The sequence below is a fragment of the Macaca thibetana genome, chromosome 18 (assembly GCF_024542745.1).
Source record: "Macaca thibetana thibetana isolate TM-01 chromosome 18, ASM2454274v1, whole genome shotgun sequence".
Classification (NCBI taxonomy): domain Eukaryota; kingdom Metazoa; phylum Chordata; class Mammalia; order Primates; family Cercopithecidae; genus Macaca; species Macaca thibetana.
Genome location: NC_065595.1, coordinates 31,311,232 through 31,332,375, shown reverse-complemented (window position 1 = coordinate 31,332,375; position 21,144 = coordinate 31,311,232). Strand labels below are relative to the sequence as shown.

The following is a 21,144-nucleotide window of genomic DNA, read 5'->3' as shown; positions in this document are numbered from 1 at the left end:
AACAGCTCTTTTCTTCTTATTGCTGAATAAAATTCCACTTTATGAATGTACCACAGTTTGACTCATCTGTAGAAGGACATCTTGGTTGCTTCCAATTTGGAGCAACTTTGCATTTGTCTAAATGCTTAGTACTGTACAACACAATGAGTAAACCCTAAACTATGGATTTCAGTCCAAAATAATGTATCAATATTGGCTTGTCAACTGTCACAAAGGTGGTACACTAATGGAAGATGCTTACAGGGGAAACTTGAAGAGGAAATGTGTGTATGAGGACTGTATGCATTTTCCACTCATTTTTCTGTAAACCTAGAACTGCTCCAAAACATAAAGTCTATTAATTTTTAAAGTAAAATGTAAAGAATGAACAGGACAAAGGCACAACCATAAAGAGAATGACAGTGGAGCCCTAAGTGGTTGATGGATTTTAACAATTTCTTGTATAAAGTTAGCAGTGAATGTGGTGAGACACAGTCAAATTCTCAGAGAAGAGGATGAAAAAAATTCCTGGCGGAGTCTTTGGCAGGGGGTCCAGAAGTAGAGAAGGCATGTGAAATGGGGCAAGAGTGAGAAGTGGGCCTGGAAATGAAGGTTTGTCAGAAGTCTTTAAGTAAAACAATCACCTCATATAAGGGTACTGACCTAGTCCTTAGTCATCCAGATTTTTTTATTTTTATTTTTTATTTATTTTGTGTGTGTGTGTGTGAATTCTCACTCTATCACCCAAGTTGGAGTTGCAGTGGTGCAGTGGCACAATCTCAGCTCGTTGCAACCTCTGTTTCCCAGGTTCAAGCAATTCTCCTGCCTCAATCTTCCAAGTAGCTGGGACTAAAAGTGTCTGCCACCATGCCCGGCTAAGCCATCCAGATTTTCAAGTGTGCTCATGTCATTCTAACAAAGGCTTGATAGCATTCATCCTTTTAACAAATATTTAGTATCTCCCATAACCCAGGATCTCTGCTAATGCACTGAGGGTTCAGGTACAATAAGCAACTCCTGCTCATAACACATTCTTCATATTCTAGCAGGGGACACTAGGTAGGTAACAGAGAGGCCTAGAGCAGTTTAAGAACCCACGGCTACCCAGGAAAACAGATGATTCTACACAGACCCTACCATCTCTCCACTCTAATTCTCTACTCCATTTCATTCTGCTTCACGCCTACACCTGATACCCCACATCCTTGCCCCAAGGTCCACAAACTCATGACCACAATGTTTCTCCTGGAGCCACCATTGCTTACAGCATCATGGCAACCCAGAGATGCAAGTGGTTGTTCAGGGCAGCATCACACACAGAAGCAAACTAAGGCAGGAAATGCAGGGGCTATTAAGCCAACAGCAATGAAGAAGGATCCGAACAATATGGGGGACTGAGAGAAGACACAATAGGAGACCTGAGAACAAACCAGGTCTAGAAATTATCTTTAAGCCGGGCGTGGTGGCTCACGCCTGTAATCCCAGCACTTTGGGAGGCCGAGGCAGGCAGATCATGAGGTCAGGAGATGGAGGCAATCCTGGCCAAAATGGTGAAACTCCATCTCAACTAAAAAAAATTACAAAAATTAACTGGGCATGGTGTGCCTGTAATTCCAGCTACTTGGGAGGCTGAGGCAGGAGAATCGCTTGAAACAGGCAGTCAGAGGTTGCAGTGAGCTGAGATGGCACCACTGTACTCCAACCTGGTGACACAGCGAGATGCCATCTCAAAAAAAAAAAAAAGAGAGAGAGAGAGAGAGAGAAAGAAATTATCTTTAAAAATAAGGGTCCCACAATTTTTTATTTAAGAAATTATCTTTAAAAATAAGTGATAACGCCACAATTTTTTAGTTACTCACACAGCATCTCTCTTGTTCAACATGTGTATAAATAGGTAACATTATTTCTACTTTTAGAAACATTGTTGCAAAGCTTTACACTTTGGAACAGTTACTATTGAAGACACCTGCTCTCTTAAAGCTAATATCTGCTAGTCTACACTTTCTAAAATAAACAAACTAGATACAAAGTACAGCATGAGGACTAGAGTTAATAGTCCTGAAAAGTGTTAATAGGCATGAAAAATGGTACTGATAGCTAGCAAGGCTTCCAATTTGATGAAGTTATGGTGAAGGGTACTACTGGGGTTAATCTGCACTTATTATCCTTTTTAATAATCTAAAAAAGGGGGAAATTACATTAATTTTGCAGGTAATTTTGCAAGCTGAAAGGCTAAAGGACCATGAAACAAGAAAGATAAAAACATTTAAGGTTGTTTGGAAAACTAAAGAAATTGACATAGATGAGAGGGAGAAAAAAAGATGAAGTAAGTGAATGGTAAACGAGTATTTATTTTCAGCTCGCATTTTGTTCTGGACACTTATCACACGTTATTTAAACGTGACAAAAGCCCACAGACAAAGATACTCTAAGTTTCATTTTTAAATGAGGAAACTGGGACTCAGCAAAGTTAATAACTTGCTCACGGTGACTCAACTTGTAAAAGGCAGGGCCTGGTTTCCAGCTGAGACCTTTCTGATGCCAAAAGCCATATTCTATTCCAATCCACCACCCTGTTGGTGAAGAGGGACAGCTGTTTCTCTCCCTCTCTTCCTTTTGTCAAGTATGGGACCCCTGTGTCCTGCAGAAGTGATGAAGGCTGCTAAGCACCACAATGAATGGCACCCTGCTCTCTCTCTCCACCACTTGTCCAACTGTTTGATGGGCCTTTAAGGACCATGGTCTCACAAAGATTATGAACAAGTACAAGAGGGGAAAAATGCAGAGCCATGTGCCATAATCCTATAAAGCATCATCATTCCGTTTTTATAGATAGGGAAAAGCTTGGAGAAATTACAACTTTCCCAAGTATAGAGCTTATTAGCGTGCAGTCAGGTCTGATCAGACCCCACATTCTTCATATACTGTCTTACCTAGCACTTCTGGAAGGACTAAGGATTAAAATATACATTTTTAATAGACAAACTGAAATTTACAACAGTAATTCATCCTCAGAGTGATTCTATTTTCCTCCAACACTTATTATGAAAATAGTCAAACATACAGAAAAGTCAAAAAATTCTCTAATGAATACCCATAAACTCAGCTCCAAGATTTTACATTAACATTTTGCTGTATTTGTGATAATATCCCTATCTATCTATCAGTCCCTCTATTCATCCATAAATGTAACTTATTTTATTAATGTATGTCAAAGTTAAGTTGCAGAAACACAGTGATTCTATTTTTTTATTATTATTATTTTTTAATCAAGATAGAGTCTCGCTCTGTCGCCCAGGCTGGAATGCAACGTCACGAACTTGGCTCACTGCAACCTCCATCTCCCAGGGTTCAAGTAATCCTCTCACCTCAGTCTACAGATTAGCCAGGATTACAGGTGTGACATCACATCCAGCTAATTTTAGTATTTTTAGTAGAGATGGGGTTTCACCATGTTGTCCAGGTTGGTCTTGAACTCCTGAACTCAGGTGATCCACCTGCCTGGGCCTCCTAAAGTGCTGGGATTACAGGTGTGAGCCACCGTGCCTGGCCTGATTCTATTTTAAAAGGGGAAGCTTTGAATAACTCTTAACATTAGTTTTTTAATAACTCAACATTAATCTTTGAAAAAAATATTTATGTAATTATAAATATTAAGAATTATCCATGTAAAAGGTGGTCTCAAAGCTACACAAGCTATAGTTTTAGGATTTTTCCTACTATACACAAATTATGTCAGTGAGTAACCTTGAATAAATTTAATCTTTAAATTTACTCCAAACACCCATTCTGAAATTAACAAAAATTAAAACAGTTGCTTAATAAAAGTTACACTCACTTGACTGGGATATAATTTAACAGTTTTAAAGCAAATCAGTTTTAACCACTTCATTTTTCAAAGAATAAGATTTATAGTCTCAAAAACTAGAATTCCATAATTTCAATTTCAATATTCTCACTTTTAAATATTTTTAAATTCTACAATTTACAATACAATCTCAAAAATATATTAAATCATTAGCACCAAATAAATGGCACCTGTAGCAAGCCTCAGACACTTATCCCAGGATTTCATCTGCAATTGATTGTTTTATTCTATATTCTTCCTGGCAAATACAAACTAATTCATTCTTCAACTATTTGTAGCATGAAAGAGGCCATCAGTCTTCCCTTCAAATCTGTTAACAAGAAAATGAGAGTAGAAGGTGGGCATAATGACTCCTAAAGCCAATTCTGGGAGCTGGTTTAACAGGGGTTGTCAGCAAATTACAAGAACAAAAGATAACAAAGCTGTATTTTGACATTAGATTACTTCCAATGAATACCATTTTTAAAACACCTTTTAAGAAGTCTAAAATCTGAAGCCATACTTTTGTCAAAGAGCAATTTTTATTACTACTCTACAACTAAATATAGTTCTTTTGCATCATAAGCACTATTCTAAATCTTCAATGTATCCCTGCAAGGAACCACTGCACAAAAACAGTAAACTGAAATTACCTATATTTTATAAGTCACAAAATGAGTTCAATCCTGAAAAGGTGGGGTGGGGGGGGCAGTCATTCTTTCTGTGAGCATATAAAATCTTTCAAATTATTCCAAATAGAGATGAAATGAGAATATAATTATTGTTTATTAAGCAGTTTCTTTTTTGAAAGTTCAAAGCATTTTAATTAGAAATCTGTTATTTTCACAACTATGCCCGTTTCTGATTGCCACAGACTTTTTCTCTTACCGTAGTTTTTCTCTCTCAATGAGTCACCCTAGAAAAAGCCAAAACTGAACAGAAAAATAACAGACAAGTAAAATACATTATAATTATTGCATACCATACCCATCACAATGAATTCAATAGTTTTCTCAAAAACAGAAATTAGGAATATGAGTTTTAATCTTCAAGTTCTACTGTATTAATTTCTCTATCATAGCATTTGCCTAAAGAAATAAACACTCCTTTGGCCTTATAATTTGGCTTGGACACCCACCATTGCAAGCAAAGGAAAAAAAAAAACATTTTGGATGGCTCATTCAAATGGAAAAACCATATATCAGAAGTTATTGTGTAAAACCTCATAACTTGTGGTGGAAAATGAAGTTTGGCAGAACACATTTAATTAGATTTGACGCTTCAAAATATGAAATAATTATAATGACATTACAGCTTTCTCTTATAACTTAAAACACAGAAGAAATTTCAAAGTCAACACTTCTTGCTTCACCCCCTTTTTTGACATTAGAGAAAAATATATTAAAAGAAAAGGCCAAAGTGGTAAGGATAGAATCAAATGAAAAAAAAAACCAAATAAATGTTACAACTTATTTCACCTCATGATATCAAATTTTCAACATATTTCTTTCATCATCTACCTGAATCTCTATTATACATTTATTGTATACATTATTATATGTATGTTATTATATTACAACACATACAATATATACCAAACATCTGATAATTTTCATAATTTATTTACATTAAAAATCTGAGGAAACTTGGAAATCATAAGGCCTTTATTTTTTCAGTACTTTGAAAACAAAAGTTATATCTTAAATATTACCACGTAATAATATCTGATACTAATAGTGACCATTTACTGTATACTTCCAAGGTACCAGTCTTTTTCCTATACATTTGCTCATTTGATCTCAGCAGCCCCACAAAGGAAGGTATTATTCTCATTTTATTGTGAGGAATTTGAGTCATTGAGAGGTTAATAGCCCAAGAACACACAGTTAATAAATAGCAGGTCTGGCATTCAATTCTAGGTCTACCTAACACAAACATCTAGAGTCCAGTACATCCCTCTTGTATAATACCAAATTATTGTAAACCACAGCTAGATCCTCCTACAAAGGACAATGTAAGTGGTGGCCCTCAAAATTAGAAAAGAGGATAACCTGTTTCAATCACAGAATTGTTTTCTGAGGGACTCCTTACATATTTTGGCCTGTTTTGTTTTGTTTCGTTTTTTGTTTAAAAAAACGAAACAAAACAAAACAAAACAAAAAAAAACCAGTTGGCAGGGTTAGAATGGGTAGTGAGTGATCTACTTTGGCAACAATCCTTACCATTACCATTAAGCAGAGCTGTAGTTTAAGATGATGACTAGAGCTGAAAGGTGCCTTAGATGCCAACATACAAAAGAGATCAGTAGCCTTCCAAATTGAGAATTTCAGTGAGGAGCATTCCAGCACAACCTACTTAATACCTGGTATGGACTGAATTTTTGTGTCACCCTCAGAATTCCTATCTTGAAGCCATAGCTCTCAATATGAAGGCATTACAAGGTAGAGCCTTTGGAAGGTGATTAGGCTTTGATGAGGTCATGAGAGTGGAGTCCCCATGATGGGCGTAGTGCCCTCATAAGAAAAGACCAGAGCTTCCTTTCTCTGCCCTGTGAGGACACAGCGAGAAGGTAGACATCTACAAGTCAGGAATAGGGTTCTACACCAAGAAGTGAATCTCCTGGCACCTGGATATCCGACTTCCCAGCCTCCAGAGCTGTGTGAAATATATTTCTGTTGTTCAAGACACCCAGTCTACAGTATTTTGTTACAGCAGCCCAAGCTGACTAAGACAATACTTTACCATCTAACATCCTGTCCCATCACATAACAAATTATGGAAGTAGGGGTCTTCAGTCATTTGCTTTATAAAACATCTTTAACAGATGGGCATGATAGCTGATGCCTGTAATTCCAGCACTTTGGGAGGCCGAGGCGGGCAGATCACTTGAGGTCAGGAGTTCAAGACCAGCCTGGCCAACATGGTGAAATCTTGTCTCTAGTAAAAATACAAAAAATTAGGAGTGGTGGCAGGGGCCTGTAATCCCAGCTACTCAGGCGGCTGAGGCATGACAATTGCTTGAGCCTGGGAGGCAGAGGTTGCAGTGAGCTTACATCACGCCACTGCACTCCAGACTGAGTGACAGAGCTAGATAGGCTCTGTCTCAGGAAAAAAAACAAAAACAAAAAAAAACTTTAATATGGCAGGGTGATATGCTTGTAGATTAAAGAAAGAATTAACTATTAACTGCCTTACTGACTATACTTAAGGCTACCCATAATATTGATTGATTAGTTTGAAACATTTGAAATATTTATAATTCCGGTTGAGTCCGCATCAAATGTTTTCTTTATTAAAATCTTTAATTGGCATATTTTATAAACAAACTGTCAAAAAAGCAAATATAATAACCTTTTAGATAAATTAGTCAATAAGAAATGGTACCATAGTGATTGTTGTCAAGGCAAGTTCACTTAGGAAGCAAGGAGAACTCTCGTGTGGGCAATATCTGTTTAACAATCAAATTTTCCTTCTTTAACTGTTATTGGCCACATTTTGCACCACATAAAATGAAAAGCCAGTTGGAGAAAACATGGCTGGCATATTCACTTTTGTCAGTTTTTCAAAATATTTTAACATAAATTTCAAATTTGAGCAGGCCAAAAAGATCCAAAGTTCTTACATTTTTAAATTGTCTTATATAAATTTGTCCAGGATTTTCTGATCATTAGCTGTTGTTCTAATTAAATTTATTTTCTTTCTTTCTTTCTATTGTAACTAATAAGCACCAGCACAGCTTCAGGGCAGAAAACAAAAATAGTTACTTACATGAGAACAGATGTTGTATAATTTTCTATTTTGTATATAATACCTCACTTATTCCTCACAATAACTCTGTTCAAATGGTCTTATATTTGTCAGCATTACACATCAGGTCATGAGATTTTAAACGCTGGAGAACTTGGTAAGGTCATGCTGAGGTATGATTCTATCCCAAATCTTCTGATTCTGATTATCAGGCTCTAGAACCCACCCTTAGCCACCAGGATGTCCAGGAGTGGGAGATGAGGAAAGGCAGCTGAGAGGTCCCGGGGCAATAATAATCCAGGGTGAAATATTGGGGGGATTTGAATGCCCAAGAGGCTCCCAGGCATCTCCCACCACCAGGGGTACTCCTAGCTCTAGTTTTGCAAAGATTCCTGTGGGTAAGTCCTAAAACACAGGGGGAACTATGGGAATCCTTATTCCTTATTAACTCTAAAGTCTGTTGCCTGGCAAACCCAGGCTACTGCCCTCACAGCAAATCCTTATCAGGCTTCCAGCAGATGAAATCTATTCTATAAAGAACGGTCAAAAAATCCCTAGTTACATTCACATTTGTTGTTATTTCACATGTGACATCTATAGAAACACTCCGCTCTCCACACAAGAATTAAAATGTGCCACTACTCTCTCAATATGGTACCAAGGACACAATCCTGAAGAAAAGCAAAAATCCCCAAAATATAGGTTTAATCATGATCTGGAGCTGAAAATAAGAGCAAATCTTGGCTACAATTATGGGCCACACACCTAACAAAACTGAATCTCACTGAGCTACACTGAGAGCTGTACCTTTATATATAAAGTTTGAAAGAGGAAGATAGGACATAAAAACTACAGATATGGAAAAGACATAGATGATAAAATTGGCAAAAATTTTATTAATAACTGAATATTAGCACCAAAACAGTTAGTGTGCATTTAGATTAATTTTTTAAAATGCAGACTCCAGAATCAGGGAAGTTAGAGTTCCAATTTATTTATTCCATGCTAAAGTACTGTACTCATTGTCAGACTCAAAAGATTTATCCTGAAAACTGGACCTCATCAGCAACAGAGCACACTAAGAACAGAAACCTAGGTAATACATGAGGAGGGGGTCCGTTAAATCCATTATAAGCTGCCTCGAAACAATACATTTCCTCAGTAGTTAGTAGCACTGGCTCAACCACATGCCATGAAAGGCCCGCAGCGGAAGAGATTCAGGCACTGGAAAGGAGGATGCATTCATCAGTGGTGCTGAAATGGCTCGGATACATCAGAATCACCTAGAATAATTACTGAAGGTGCATATTACCAGGTCCCACCTCATGTCTAATGAATCAGAAATTCCAAGTTCTAACTACAATGCATATTTCTGTTTTTAAAGTATGCCAGGTGGTTCTGGAATTCTGTGATTCAGTAAAAAGTTCATTTAAAAATACCACATTAATTAAAACTGCAACACCTTCTTCTAATTAGTAAAGTAATATATCAATTGATTCATTTTCCATTTTGTCAGCACATTAGAAGAATATTTAAACAGAAAGGAAACAATTTTTTCTTGTACTGGAAATTTATGAATACAGGTTTGCTTGCACCTAGTATAGATAATACAAGATAAATATATTAATATATAATTCATTCTAACCCCTCCCAGTGACTTAAATAAACCACACTTGACACATTTGAAAAAGCTTTTTAAAAAAAACTAAAATCTGTAAGTTAATTTCTATTACACTAATTTTAAAAACTTACTAGTGGTAATTAAAATGTCTTAGTAATTCCTCCAGTTATTTATTACATTCTGATTGAATGCCAACCAAGCACTCACTGAGGACTGCAGTGCCAATAAAAAACAGGAGGAAGAGAGGCGGATCCCACCTCATGGGGCTTTTAGTCTAAGATAGATAAATTGATAGCAGAGTGGTTACAAGAATACCTAATTGTAAAAATTCAACTTAAGTGAAATACAAACAACGCTATACTCAATAAAGGAGATTTTAAAATACAGAGGAAAATATCCATTTTCTTATTTTTATTGACTTAGAAGCAAATGGCTTTTAAGGACAGTTGGATGCTAAATTTACTGAAGCTGACAAGTATACTGTGGTAGCATAAGCGATATCCTCTTTCAGGAAATACACATTAAAGTATTTAGGAGTAAAGGGATATTACAATGCACGTAACTTATCCACAAATGGTTAAAAAAAGTGTGTGTGTGTGTGTGTGACAGAGAGAGAGAGAGAGAGAGAGAGAGAGAGAAGCGGGGGAGAGAGAGAAGAAAGTACAGAATGAGACAGAGGAGGAGAAAAAACAACAAAACAAATGGGATAAAATGTTAACAGTAAATCAATCTGGATAAAGTTACATATAGTTTTTTGTGATATTTTTATTTTGGGGACTTTTCTATATGCGTGAACTTATTTCAAAATAAAAAATATTTTTTAAGTAGGAGAATGGAGATAAATGGGAAAAAAAGATTGTTGTTCATTCTTGAACAGGGGTTGTGGGTAGATGGGAGTTCATTCTACCATTCTCTCTACTCTGTATATCTTTAGGGTGTTGTTTTTTTTGAGGCAGAGTCTCTGTCACTCAGGCTGGAGTGCAGTGGTGTGATCACAGCTCACTGCAGCCTCAACCTCCCAGGCTCGAGCGATCTTCCCACTTCGGACTCCTAAGTAGCTGGGTCTACAGGCGTGCACCACTACGTCCAGCTAATTTTTGTATTTTTTTGTAGAGGTGGTGTCTCACTATGTTGCCCAGGCTGGTCTCAAACTCCTGAGCTCAAGCGATCCACCCACCTCAGCCTCCCAAACCACTGGGATTACGGGCATGAGCCACCGTGCCTGGCATCTACTCTATACATCCCTGAAATTTTCTGTAATAAAATGTTAGAAAAGAAAAATAAAGAATAAATGAAATCAGGTATGTAAAGTAGCTACCACAGTGCCTGGCAAATAGAAGGCATTCAGCAAATCACAGACACCGTTACTACAACTGAGTTCACATCTATCTTGAGCATTAGCTTTTGGCATTTAATTGCACACCAGTATTCACTACAGTCCACAGATGTTGGGTGGCGCTCTGCTGGATACTGCAGGGGACACCCATACAAGTCAAGGAGCTTATGCCCTCAGGACTTGGGTGACCACAATAACAAAAGGCAAAAACAGCAAAGGCTCAGGGGTCTGATGAACTGAGCTTAAGATAACAAGCCAACATCATCTCTTTCCTATGTAATCTTACACAAAATAACGTATTAACCAGGAAAATCTCTTCATCCATCATTAAAAAATTAAAACCATCTATTTCAGATAGATGAGCCTATTATGAGAATAAATGAGATGCTCAAAAGTGGCACTGTAAACTCATATTATATAAATGTTAGTTCTCATTTTTTTCTATGTGGAGCCAACATAGGGAGAATGATGCATGTACGTAAGTTCCTACAAAGCAGAGTGATACAGTGGTAAAGCGTTACAGGAAAAGATCTCATGTAGCCAGGAGGGCAAAGGAAGTCTTCCTGGAGAAGGTGGAACTCAAGACAGTCCTTAATGGATGAATAGGCAGAAAATAAAAAGCCAGAGAGAGAAGTAAGGAGGACTCCAAGCTACTGTTCTATCCTAGCAAAGGCATAAAAAAGGAGAACATCTGTATAGCAAAAGAAACTACCATCAGAGTAAACAGGCAACCTACAGAATGGGAGAAAAATTCTGCAATCTACCCATCTGACAAAGGGTTAATATCCAGAATCTACAAAGAACTTAAACAAATTTATAAGAAAAAAATCAAACAACCCCATCAAAAAGTGGGCAAAGGATATGAACAGACACTTCTCAAAAGAAGACATTTATGCAACCAACAGACACATGAAAAAATGCTCATCATCACTGGCCATCAGGGAAATGCAAATCAAAACCACAATGAGATACCATCTCACACCACTTAGAATGGCAATCATTAAAAAGTCAGGAAACAACAGGTGCTGGAGAGGATGTGGAGAAACAGGAACGCTTTTACACTGTTGGTGGGAAGGTACACCAGTTCAACCATTGTGGAAAACAGTGTGGCAATTCCTCAAGGATCTAGAACTAGAAATACCATTTGACCCAGCCATCCCATTACTGGGGATATACCCAAAGGATTATAAATCATGCTAGTATAAAGACACATGCACACATATGTTTATTGCAGCACTATTCACAATAGCAAAGACTTGGAACCAACCCAAATGTCCATCAGTGATAGACTGGATTAAGAAAATGTGGCACATACACACCATGGAATACTATGCAGCCATAAAAAAAGATGAGTTCGTGTCCTTTGTAGGGACATGGATGAAGCTGGAAACCATCATTCTGAGCAAACCATTGCAAGGACAGAAAACCAAACACCGCATGTTCTCACACATAGGTGGGAATTGAACAACGAGAACACTTGGATACAGGGTGGCGAACATCACACACCGGGTCTGTCGTGGGGTGGGGGGTAGGGGGAGGGATAGCATTAGAAGAAATACCTGATGTAAATTATGAGTTAACAGGTGCAGCAAACCAACATGGCATATGTGTACGTATGTAACAAACCTGCACATTGTGCACATGTACCCTAGAACTTACAACTATAATTTAGAAAAAAAAAAAAAAAGAAGAAGAAAGAAAAAGGAGAGTATCAGGATGCAACAAAGTAACAGAGTCTTTCACAGAGTCTCAGAAACAAACAAAAGGATAACCAAAAACACATCTGTAAAAGTAAATGAGAAGAAACTGCAGAAGGCCTTGCCTGACTCATAGGAGGGTCCAAGCAAGTGGTTCACTACTCATCCAGCCGCAGTTCCAGTACAAGGATTCTCCTCCTGCCCTGCCAGTGCCAACAAATTTCACTCCGAAATTGTATGCTTTTTTTACAATAAGGCACTCTGTTTCAAAGGAAATAATGTAAGCAACACATACAATGCACACACTGCTATGAAAAGAAATGCTTGCTATATCCAGGAAAACTTCAATCCCAACAAAAATGAATATAATCCAAATGAGTTTATAATTTACACTTGGCTTTGGAATATAATTTTTTTCAGTGAGGAACTTCCAAATCATATCTTCTAAAGCCAAGAGTAAAGTAAGAGAATTCTTTAACTACCAACCAAAAGATCATCAGAAGTGATCACACAACTTAACTCAAATGCTGGCAACTTGATTGACTTTCCTGGAACATGGATTAACTTAAAATTACATGACTGTGATCATTTTTACATTTCATTTTGCCCACAGTACATAGCTGTGTTTTTTAGGAGAATGTCCTTTTGTTGTTTTTTTAATAATCCCTTGAGTCACATGTATCATGAAATAATGAATCCATAATTACTCCATCTTGATTTATACTTTTACATGAACAGTTTTATAAAGGTTTGGGAAGAAAGCTGTGTAAAATGTCTTGTGACTATATAGCGTGCTAAAAACCATAAATCTATTTTAATGCACTTAACTGAATATTAAATTGTAAAATGATGAGAAAAAAAAGACCATAGAAAGTTATGTAGTAATAATGTCAGAAATCACCATTCCAACCCACCTTCTCATTAAATAGACACGGAAACTGAGAGCTAGGAAAATTAAGGGGCTTCCTTCCTGCTATCTAGTTAGGAAAAAATTTTGGCACCTGGCACACTAATGACACCACATACAATACTGGGTTCCTCCTGATATGACACATAACTGAAAGAAAAACCAAAACCCGTACACAAATCTATGTTTACTTTTTTAAAAAATGCCAAGTATTACCACTGTGTTGAAGAAAGCATTTACAGGCTTATACTATCTCTGCCACCTCAAAAAAACCTCTAACCATACTGGAATATTGGGAAATATTCAGCTTTTAAATACTTATACCAGTTGAATGATTTTTAAAAAAAAGAAAACAGTAACAGATCAATTAAGCCTTCCCATGGGACACAAAAATCCCTGAAATAATGAGGAAACTGGATAGGAGTAACTCAAAGAACCTATGTAGGTGTGGCACTCTTGGCAGGCTGCTCAGCACCAAAGGCAGAAGTGATCACAAGTGTGACTCAATTCATAATATTAAGAGAAATCAAAGGAAGGCAAATCTAAGAAAGTCTGGTTCACTGATTAATTCTGTCAATTAACAGACCAAGTCTACTGCTTTTTAAAGAGGACTCTGAATCCAAAGAAGCTCCCAACACTGGTTATCTAGTAAGTTATTGCAGTGCAACCTTTTCATATCAAACTGATATCCAGCTGGAGTGTAGAGCATGCCACAGCCATAATGCAGCTGTGGAAATCTGTTCCATTTGACTCTGTCCTGCGTGATTAAGGAGAGGCAATGCTGCAGGTTTAGGAGTAGTAAGAAGCTCCCAGGCAGACCTCACAAGTACCAAAGTGTCGCTCTAGGAAGTTTCATTTATATAACTTCACATGACCCAGGCCCTCCACCAGAACTACTCTCTTACTTCTAGTGTCTGTAGTCCAAAAACTGTGAAGTGAAGCAGAAATGAGGACTTACTGTAAGGTAGGGAAGAGCTTTCTTCACTTAAGAAATTTGCACCCAATCAAACAGAACTCAAGTTTGTGCCATTTCACAGCTTATTACAAAATTCTGCAAAATATTCAGCTGTCACTGAATAAAGCACTTAGTGTACTAGGAAAACTGCACCTAATTAGTCACATAAAATCCTAACCAAAAAATACCCTAAAATAACCTAAAAGAGATTTCCTCTTATAATACAAGTAGTGTTGTAAGTTTACAAATGCTTAATTTTATTTTCATTGTACAGCTATAATTCCTGCAATATGTGTATTTATGTGTAAGCATCCTTCCTGAAAAACGATGTTTTGGAGGTAATCTATTCATTATTTGCATACATTTAACATAAATCACTGCACAAAACAGAAAGTTTACTATTTTAATTACTTTGTTTTCACATTTAACCAGCTGCACAAATTCAATGTAACTATTAATGGCAGCAGCCAAACAAACAGAATTTCTTATGCCTAAATAGACAAAATTATGTGCACCAAAGAATTGAAAAAATCTGATAAAACTTACTTGCTACTCCTGATGCAAGTCCATAAAGCAGTCCTCCCCCATCCGACTGCTGAGGGAAAACATGGGTTCCTGGAGGAGGTGGCTTTTCTTGTCTGATAAAGTTATATAATAAGGTCTTCACAAGTTTGCTGGTGTATGGAAGACTACACAAAAAGGAAAAAAAATCAAACTCATATTTATGGGAGTCATCTAATTCTGAGTCACAATACAGAAATAATTCTGCCATTAACACTATTAATATAAAAGGGCTATTGGTACAACTCACAGAAATTGAGCACTGTCACGTAACAGTGAAGACCATGGGCTTTGAGAGCAATTCGGAGGCTTAATCCTGGCTTTTCTTCTTACCACATCATAAAATATTGATCAAATTACTTAAATACTTTTTTGTTGCTGTTGCGGGGAGAGACAAGGTCTCACTATGTTGCCCAGGCTGTTCTCAAACTCCTAAACTTAAGCGATCCTCCTGCCTCGGACTCCCAAAGTGCTGAGATTACAGGCATGAGCCACCGTGCCCAGCCCACTTGAACTCTTGAACTTCAGTTACTTTTTCTGTATTCTGTATAACACTGTAAGCTACTACAAATTTAGTGCGTAACACATTATCTGGCAGTTGAAGGGAAGTAGTAACACGGAATCGGTAGAAAAAAGCAAGAATTTAAAAATAACAATAGGACTACATTTTTTAAGTATGAAATTATTCAATTATTCAATTGGTATTAAACTAATTCCTGCAATCTAGAGTAAGCTTTTTAACAGATGTCTTTAATGTACTATTGAGCTTTTTAAATATGGTTTCCAAGATGAACCACAAAAATAAGGTTTAAATATTTGGCACCATAATGATACTATAAAAACCTTACTTAGAAAATAAGAACACTAACACTCTCTATGTCTATTTTTAAACAGCAACTTGAATACTCTCGCACTATAAGGAATGAAGTTCACAGTCTTGTTTTAGCGAAGATGCACACAGTCCCACGATGCCAGCACTACTTCAAATCACGGTCATTCTGAGAGTCTCTGTCAGAGAGGCTTCCGATGCAAACCTCTGTCTCCAAAGTCCAGGTCCTCTCCCTCTTATCAGTGATTTTCAAATATGTTCAAAGAACATACATGCCACAGGAATAATCAGGGTGGCAAAAAGAACATGAAGAAGACAAAGCTCCCACTACCTGAGAACTTTCCTCAAAGGTACTTTATTTGGATTTGTTTTACATTTTTAAAGTTTTATGAAGATTATGTTAATACAAGGTCAGGTATGTGCATGTGTGTTGGTCATTTGCATCCCCACCCTCTAGGAGATCGTAAGCTTCTGCTCAAGATTATAGCCCCACAGCCTAACATGCCTGGCATGTGGTTAGCACACAATAAATATTTGCAGGCTCAATGAAGTAGAAATAGTCAGTGAAGAGGCTGTTGGAGAAACCCAAAGAGAGTGAGGGGGCACAGATCACAGTTGTTTCACAGAGACTGCTGAGAAGAAAAAGATACAAAAATAATCTGAATAACAAATATGACTTGACTGCTTAAACATAGAAAGAATGAAGGAGAAGGAAGAAAAAGATTATTTCAAAGTTTCGATTCTACGAAGCAACCACTGGAGAAGGTAATGAAGCTAGGGGACAGGAAGAACAGGGAGGATGGGTAGATGGCACAGGAAAGCAGAATGCAGTTCCCTGTACACTGGGTTTAAAGAGATAACAGAACAACTAGAGGAAACACCTGGTTGGAGATACGGGACGATACTCAGGTAAGAGGACAAGACTAGAAATACAAATTTATACAATGAAAACTAGACATATTTAAAGTAGAAACATACCATGGACCTCGCATCAAATACTTGTGGCTGATGCTCTGTCGCAAAACTTCTTTGTGGAAGAGCTGGCAGGAAAGGAAAACAACCATTGTTGATATAGCTTCTACTGATATTTCATATGTAATATCTCTGAAATGGAAGAAAAACAGAGTAACAATCACTTTGGAAGATCAGGACTCTACTCTTTTCTAAATGAACTGTACATTTAAAAACTCAAATCTAAATATTCAGTATTTTCAGGTAACTGATAAATATTAACATAAAAATTAAGTCTAGCAAAAATATTAAACTCCTTCCCTGTCGTTAGCTGGTGTATTTGGGTTAGTTATCCCTTTATTTCCCTATTTTCCAGTTCCCATCTCCTATTAAATGACAAGCCTATTTGTGTACAATGGAAATAGTTACCAGCAGTGTTCTGCTTTGAAGATCCACTCTAGACCTCTATGTTCATTTCTGTTTAGTGATAATACAGATACTCAGATTGTAAAGCTGAAGAGAAGTTAAGAAAACAATGCCTTTTCATGTTGATGATCACTTTACAATCAGAACAATAATACACCCTAGATCTTGTGTCTCTAGTGACTACCTTTTTCAAGGCCAACTGTGCATGTTCAGCAAAATTTTAACAGTAAACAAGTCATTCCTGTTTTATTAAGCATATTTTGACTATGAAGGGTTACTCTGTCCTCTCAAGATCATAAATCCCTTTGGGAAACAAGTCTTAGATCAAATAAAAAAATTCAGCTGAACAGAAAGCACACAGAGGAACAAAGGCATCCAGAAATTTCTAGTTACTGCAAAAGTTTAAACAGTATTATAATGGGGTACATGTTAAGACCAAGGAAGTAGAAACTCAACAACGCAGCAAAAAGAGCAATAGCACCAAAAGAATACTAAAATATTTTTTATAAAAATGAAATAATTATGAAAAACAAAGAAAAATACTTAACACCTACTTAAACGAAAGCTCATTAAACAAATTAATGACGACTTGATTCTAGAACTGCAAAAATTTAAATTCTACCAGATATCTCAAGGAGTTATTACTGATAGAAATATGTTTAAAAGGCCAGGCTCGGTGACTCACACCTATAATTCCAGCACTTTGGGAGGCCAAAGTGAGCGGATCACCTGAGTTCAGAGGTTTGAGACTAGCCTGGCCAACATGGTGAAATCCCATCTCTACTAAAAATACAAAAAATTAGCCGGGCATGGTGGTAGGAACCTGTAATCCCAGCTACTCGGGAGGCTGAGGCAGGAGAATGGCTTGAACCTGGGAGGCAGAGATTGCAGTGAGCCGAGATCGTGCCATTGCACTCTAGCCTTGGCGATAATAGCGAAACTCCGTCTCAAAAACAAAAAATAAAGAAAGAAAAAGAAATATGTTTAAAAATGACATATAAAAAAAAAACACACAAGAGGCCAGCGCAATTACCCTTATTACATATTGAATAAAGCTTAGCTCTACTCAGAAATCTGACTTTTAAAGTATTGTAGAATAATCTCTTTCCTGAAATTTCCATAATCACTGTTGTAAAAATTAACCATGTAAAAAGCAATTCTTGGGCACGGTGGCACATGCCTGTAATCCCAGCTACTCAGGAGGCAGAGGCACTAGAATCGCTTGAACCTGGAAGGCGTACGTTGCAGTGAGCTGAGATTACACCACTGCATTCCAGCCTGAGCAACAGAGTGAGACTCTTGTCTCAAAAAATAAAAATAAAAAATTTAAAAATAGGCCGGGCGTGGTGGCTCACGCCTGTAATCCCAGCACTTTGGGAGGCCAAGGCGGGTGGATCACAAGGTCAAGAGATCGAGACCATCCTGGCCAACACAGTGAAACCCCGTCTCTACTAAAAATACAAATATTATCTGGGCGTGGTGGCACGTGCCTGTAATCTCAGCTACTTGGGAGGCTGAGGCAGGAGAATTGCTTGAACCCAGGAGGCAGAGTTGCAGTGAGTCGGGATTGCACCACTGCACTCCAGCCTGGCAACAGAGCAAGACTCTGTCTCAAAAAAAAAAAAAAAAAAAATTAAAAAATAAAGCAATTATTATATTTGTTCTTCTTTCATGAATTGAATGAAAGACACACTTGATGTTTTGTGTCATGTTATCATTTACTAATGAGGATTTGATTTGGGTGCTCAGAACCCCCAAAAATTTCGTATCACAATAATCATTCATTCATAACATAGCCCACACCTGTCTGGAATCCATACTCAATAGTCACCTGGCTAGGCTTTTCACTTGGGTCAGGGTTTAAAGCCAAGTTCTGACGTAACAAATACTTGGCTGTGAGTTACAGCCTATTTAGATAGGCAGATGGATGACTATGTCCAATACATTTGCAACCATATTCTGTCTTTTTTTTCTTTTTTTCTTTTTGGAGACAGGGTCTTGTCTGTCACCTAGGCTGACACCTAGTGGCGTGATCTTGGCTCACTGCAACCTCCACCTCCCGGGCTCAAGTGATCATCCTGCCTTAGCCTCTCAAGTAGCTGGGACTACAGGTAGATACCACCATGCCTGGCTAATTTTTGTCTTTTTTGTAGAGAAGGGGTTTTACCATGTTGCCCAGGCTGATCTGGAACTCCTGTGCTCAAGCAATCTGCCTGCCTGGGGATGCCAAAGTGCTGGGATTACAGGCATAAGCCATCGTGCCAGGCCGCAAATGTATTTTGTCATTGCAACAATGATAAAAAATCAGCTGCAGTGGTTTACAATTTAACATCTTACTCTATGCCCCAGATCTAGAAACAAATTGTTTTACTAAATTGAATTGTTTTAGTTTTGTTTAAACTAAAATCTATGACTATTAATAAATACTAGGTCTAATAACCTTAGGGAAGGAATATGTATTTAGAAAAAAGTGTTGTTCTCCTTCAAAATTAATTGGGCCAAACACAATCAGAAGTGAGAGAACAAAAAAAGTGTTAACCTTGGATCATCCTTTCTTACCATGGAATTGTACAAATGTACAAGAATGAAGAGTAGACGGTTTGACGCTGGGAGGTAAGGAAAGCTTCCAGCACATAAGAATACTGAAGCAACATGACAATAAGAGTCATGCCAAGCTAAAAACCCATTTCCCCAAATTCCTAAACAGAATCATGTGTGTCTTCCATAGGCCCAGAGAAACAAATTATGTCAAATTGCTTATCACCCAGTATTTTTGCTCATATGTTGTTCAACAAATATTTATTAAAAATTTATTCTTACTATGTCTAGACAGGCATTATGCTACATATTGGGGACATATCCATCAACAAATAGATAAGGCCTTATTGAAGCTTACAATTTAGTGGAAAAATGAAAAATCAAATAATAATCACTCCAAAAAGGACTATAAAGGAAAAGAACAAGTAATAACAAAAGAGGATTACAGGACACTCTGATATTAACCATGGGATCAAAAGAAAGCTTCCCTTAAAAAGTGGCACTTAAAACGTAAAGTATGAGTGGCAATTACTTACAAATCTTTCTTTCTTACTAGAATATATGAGACTCTAGCTAGAGACTCTTCATTTTTGCTGTTGTTTATATTCTCAACCCTAGTATATAAGAGGTACTTAATGGATAAATAAATGGAGAGATGGAGGAATCTTTACTGTTTTCCTTTTGACTGGAAACTTATTGAATACCTTCCTTAATAGATCCATCAGCATAGCATACAAGGCATATACAACTTAGAATAGCAAAGAGGAAGAAGAATGCTGAGGTCACGTAATATGTGTTCATAAGCACAAATGGAATACTCATTGCAAAAAAATGTAAAGGGAATTTCATGAAAGAAGGAACCAGAATGTTGTTGACTGGCTTACAGCTGTCCTCTGTTGATTTTGTCTGACCAACATCCACCTCCCCTTCTTCTGGCAAAAGCAGCCCTTTTGTCCTCCTGAGAACCTCCCTCCTCTCCATACATGTGGATCGCAATGGGCATGACTCTGCTTCCTGGTGTTAAGAGGTGATCCACGTTTGGCCAATAAAAATGGTCCTTGTCAAAATCCTTCCCAGCACTTCTGGAACTATCAGAAAAGAGGCACTCTCTCCTTCTGAGATTGTGAGTGCTAAGAACCATGTATGCAAAGAGCTGCCACTGGTCTTCTCTGTCGATGGATCCTGCCTGAGAACGCAGACAATTGAGAGGACAAACACAGCAGTGACAAGAGATTGAGAGGGAAGGAGCAAAAAGGAGAGAAGAGAGGAGTCCTAGTGAAGAGTCGACGGAATAATCAGACATAGAAAAAGAAACTACTATGAAATCCAGCAAATCCCATGAAAGAATATGAACTATCTGTATTAGGAACACAAAGATAACAGCAACCAACTCTGCCTGGGGCAGAAGGGAAATGCTTCACAAAGATGATGATATTTGAGCAGAGGAAGAACAAGGCGGCGGTGAAGGGCATTAAAGTGAAGAAACCATGCAAAGGCAGCCACAAAAAGGTCTGGTAGTTTTGAAGGAAAATAAGAAATTCAGTATTGATCAAACAGATTACAAGAAGGTGGGGGCAAGAGGTGGGAGCAAAGGGACTCAAACTGGGAGTTGATAAATTAATAAAATGGAAAAAGTATGTATATATTGGAGAAGTGAGATTAAAACAGTTATTAAAAAATCAACAAAGTATTCAAATTAATTTAAAAATTCAACTAGGCCAGATACAAGATCAACTTTGAGAGATAAATA

General features: G+C 37.4%; 1 protein-coding gene across 8 annotated transcripts in view; it reads right to left on the bottom strand.

Annotated features, from left to right (window-relative positions):
• The window catches only part of DYM (dymeclin), a 400,993-nt gene that overhangs the window by 263,923 nt on the left and 115,926 nt on the right, over nt 1–21,144 (bottom strand). For all 8 annotated transcript variants that reach the window (XM_050767681.1, XM_050767686.1, XM_050767684.1 and 5 more), the window contains exons 7-8: nt 16,458–16,583; nt 14,636–14,778 (exon numbers count right to left, since the gene is read on the bottom strand). In XM_050767681.1, coding sequence (XP_050623638.1) covers nt 14,636–14,778; nt 16,458–16,583 — 269 coding nt within the window. The remainder of the gene's footprint in view (nt 1–14,635; nt 14,779–16,457; nt 16,584–21,144) is intronic.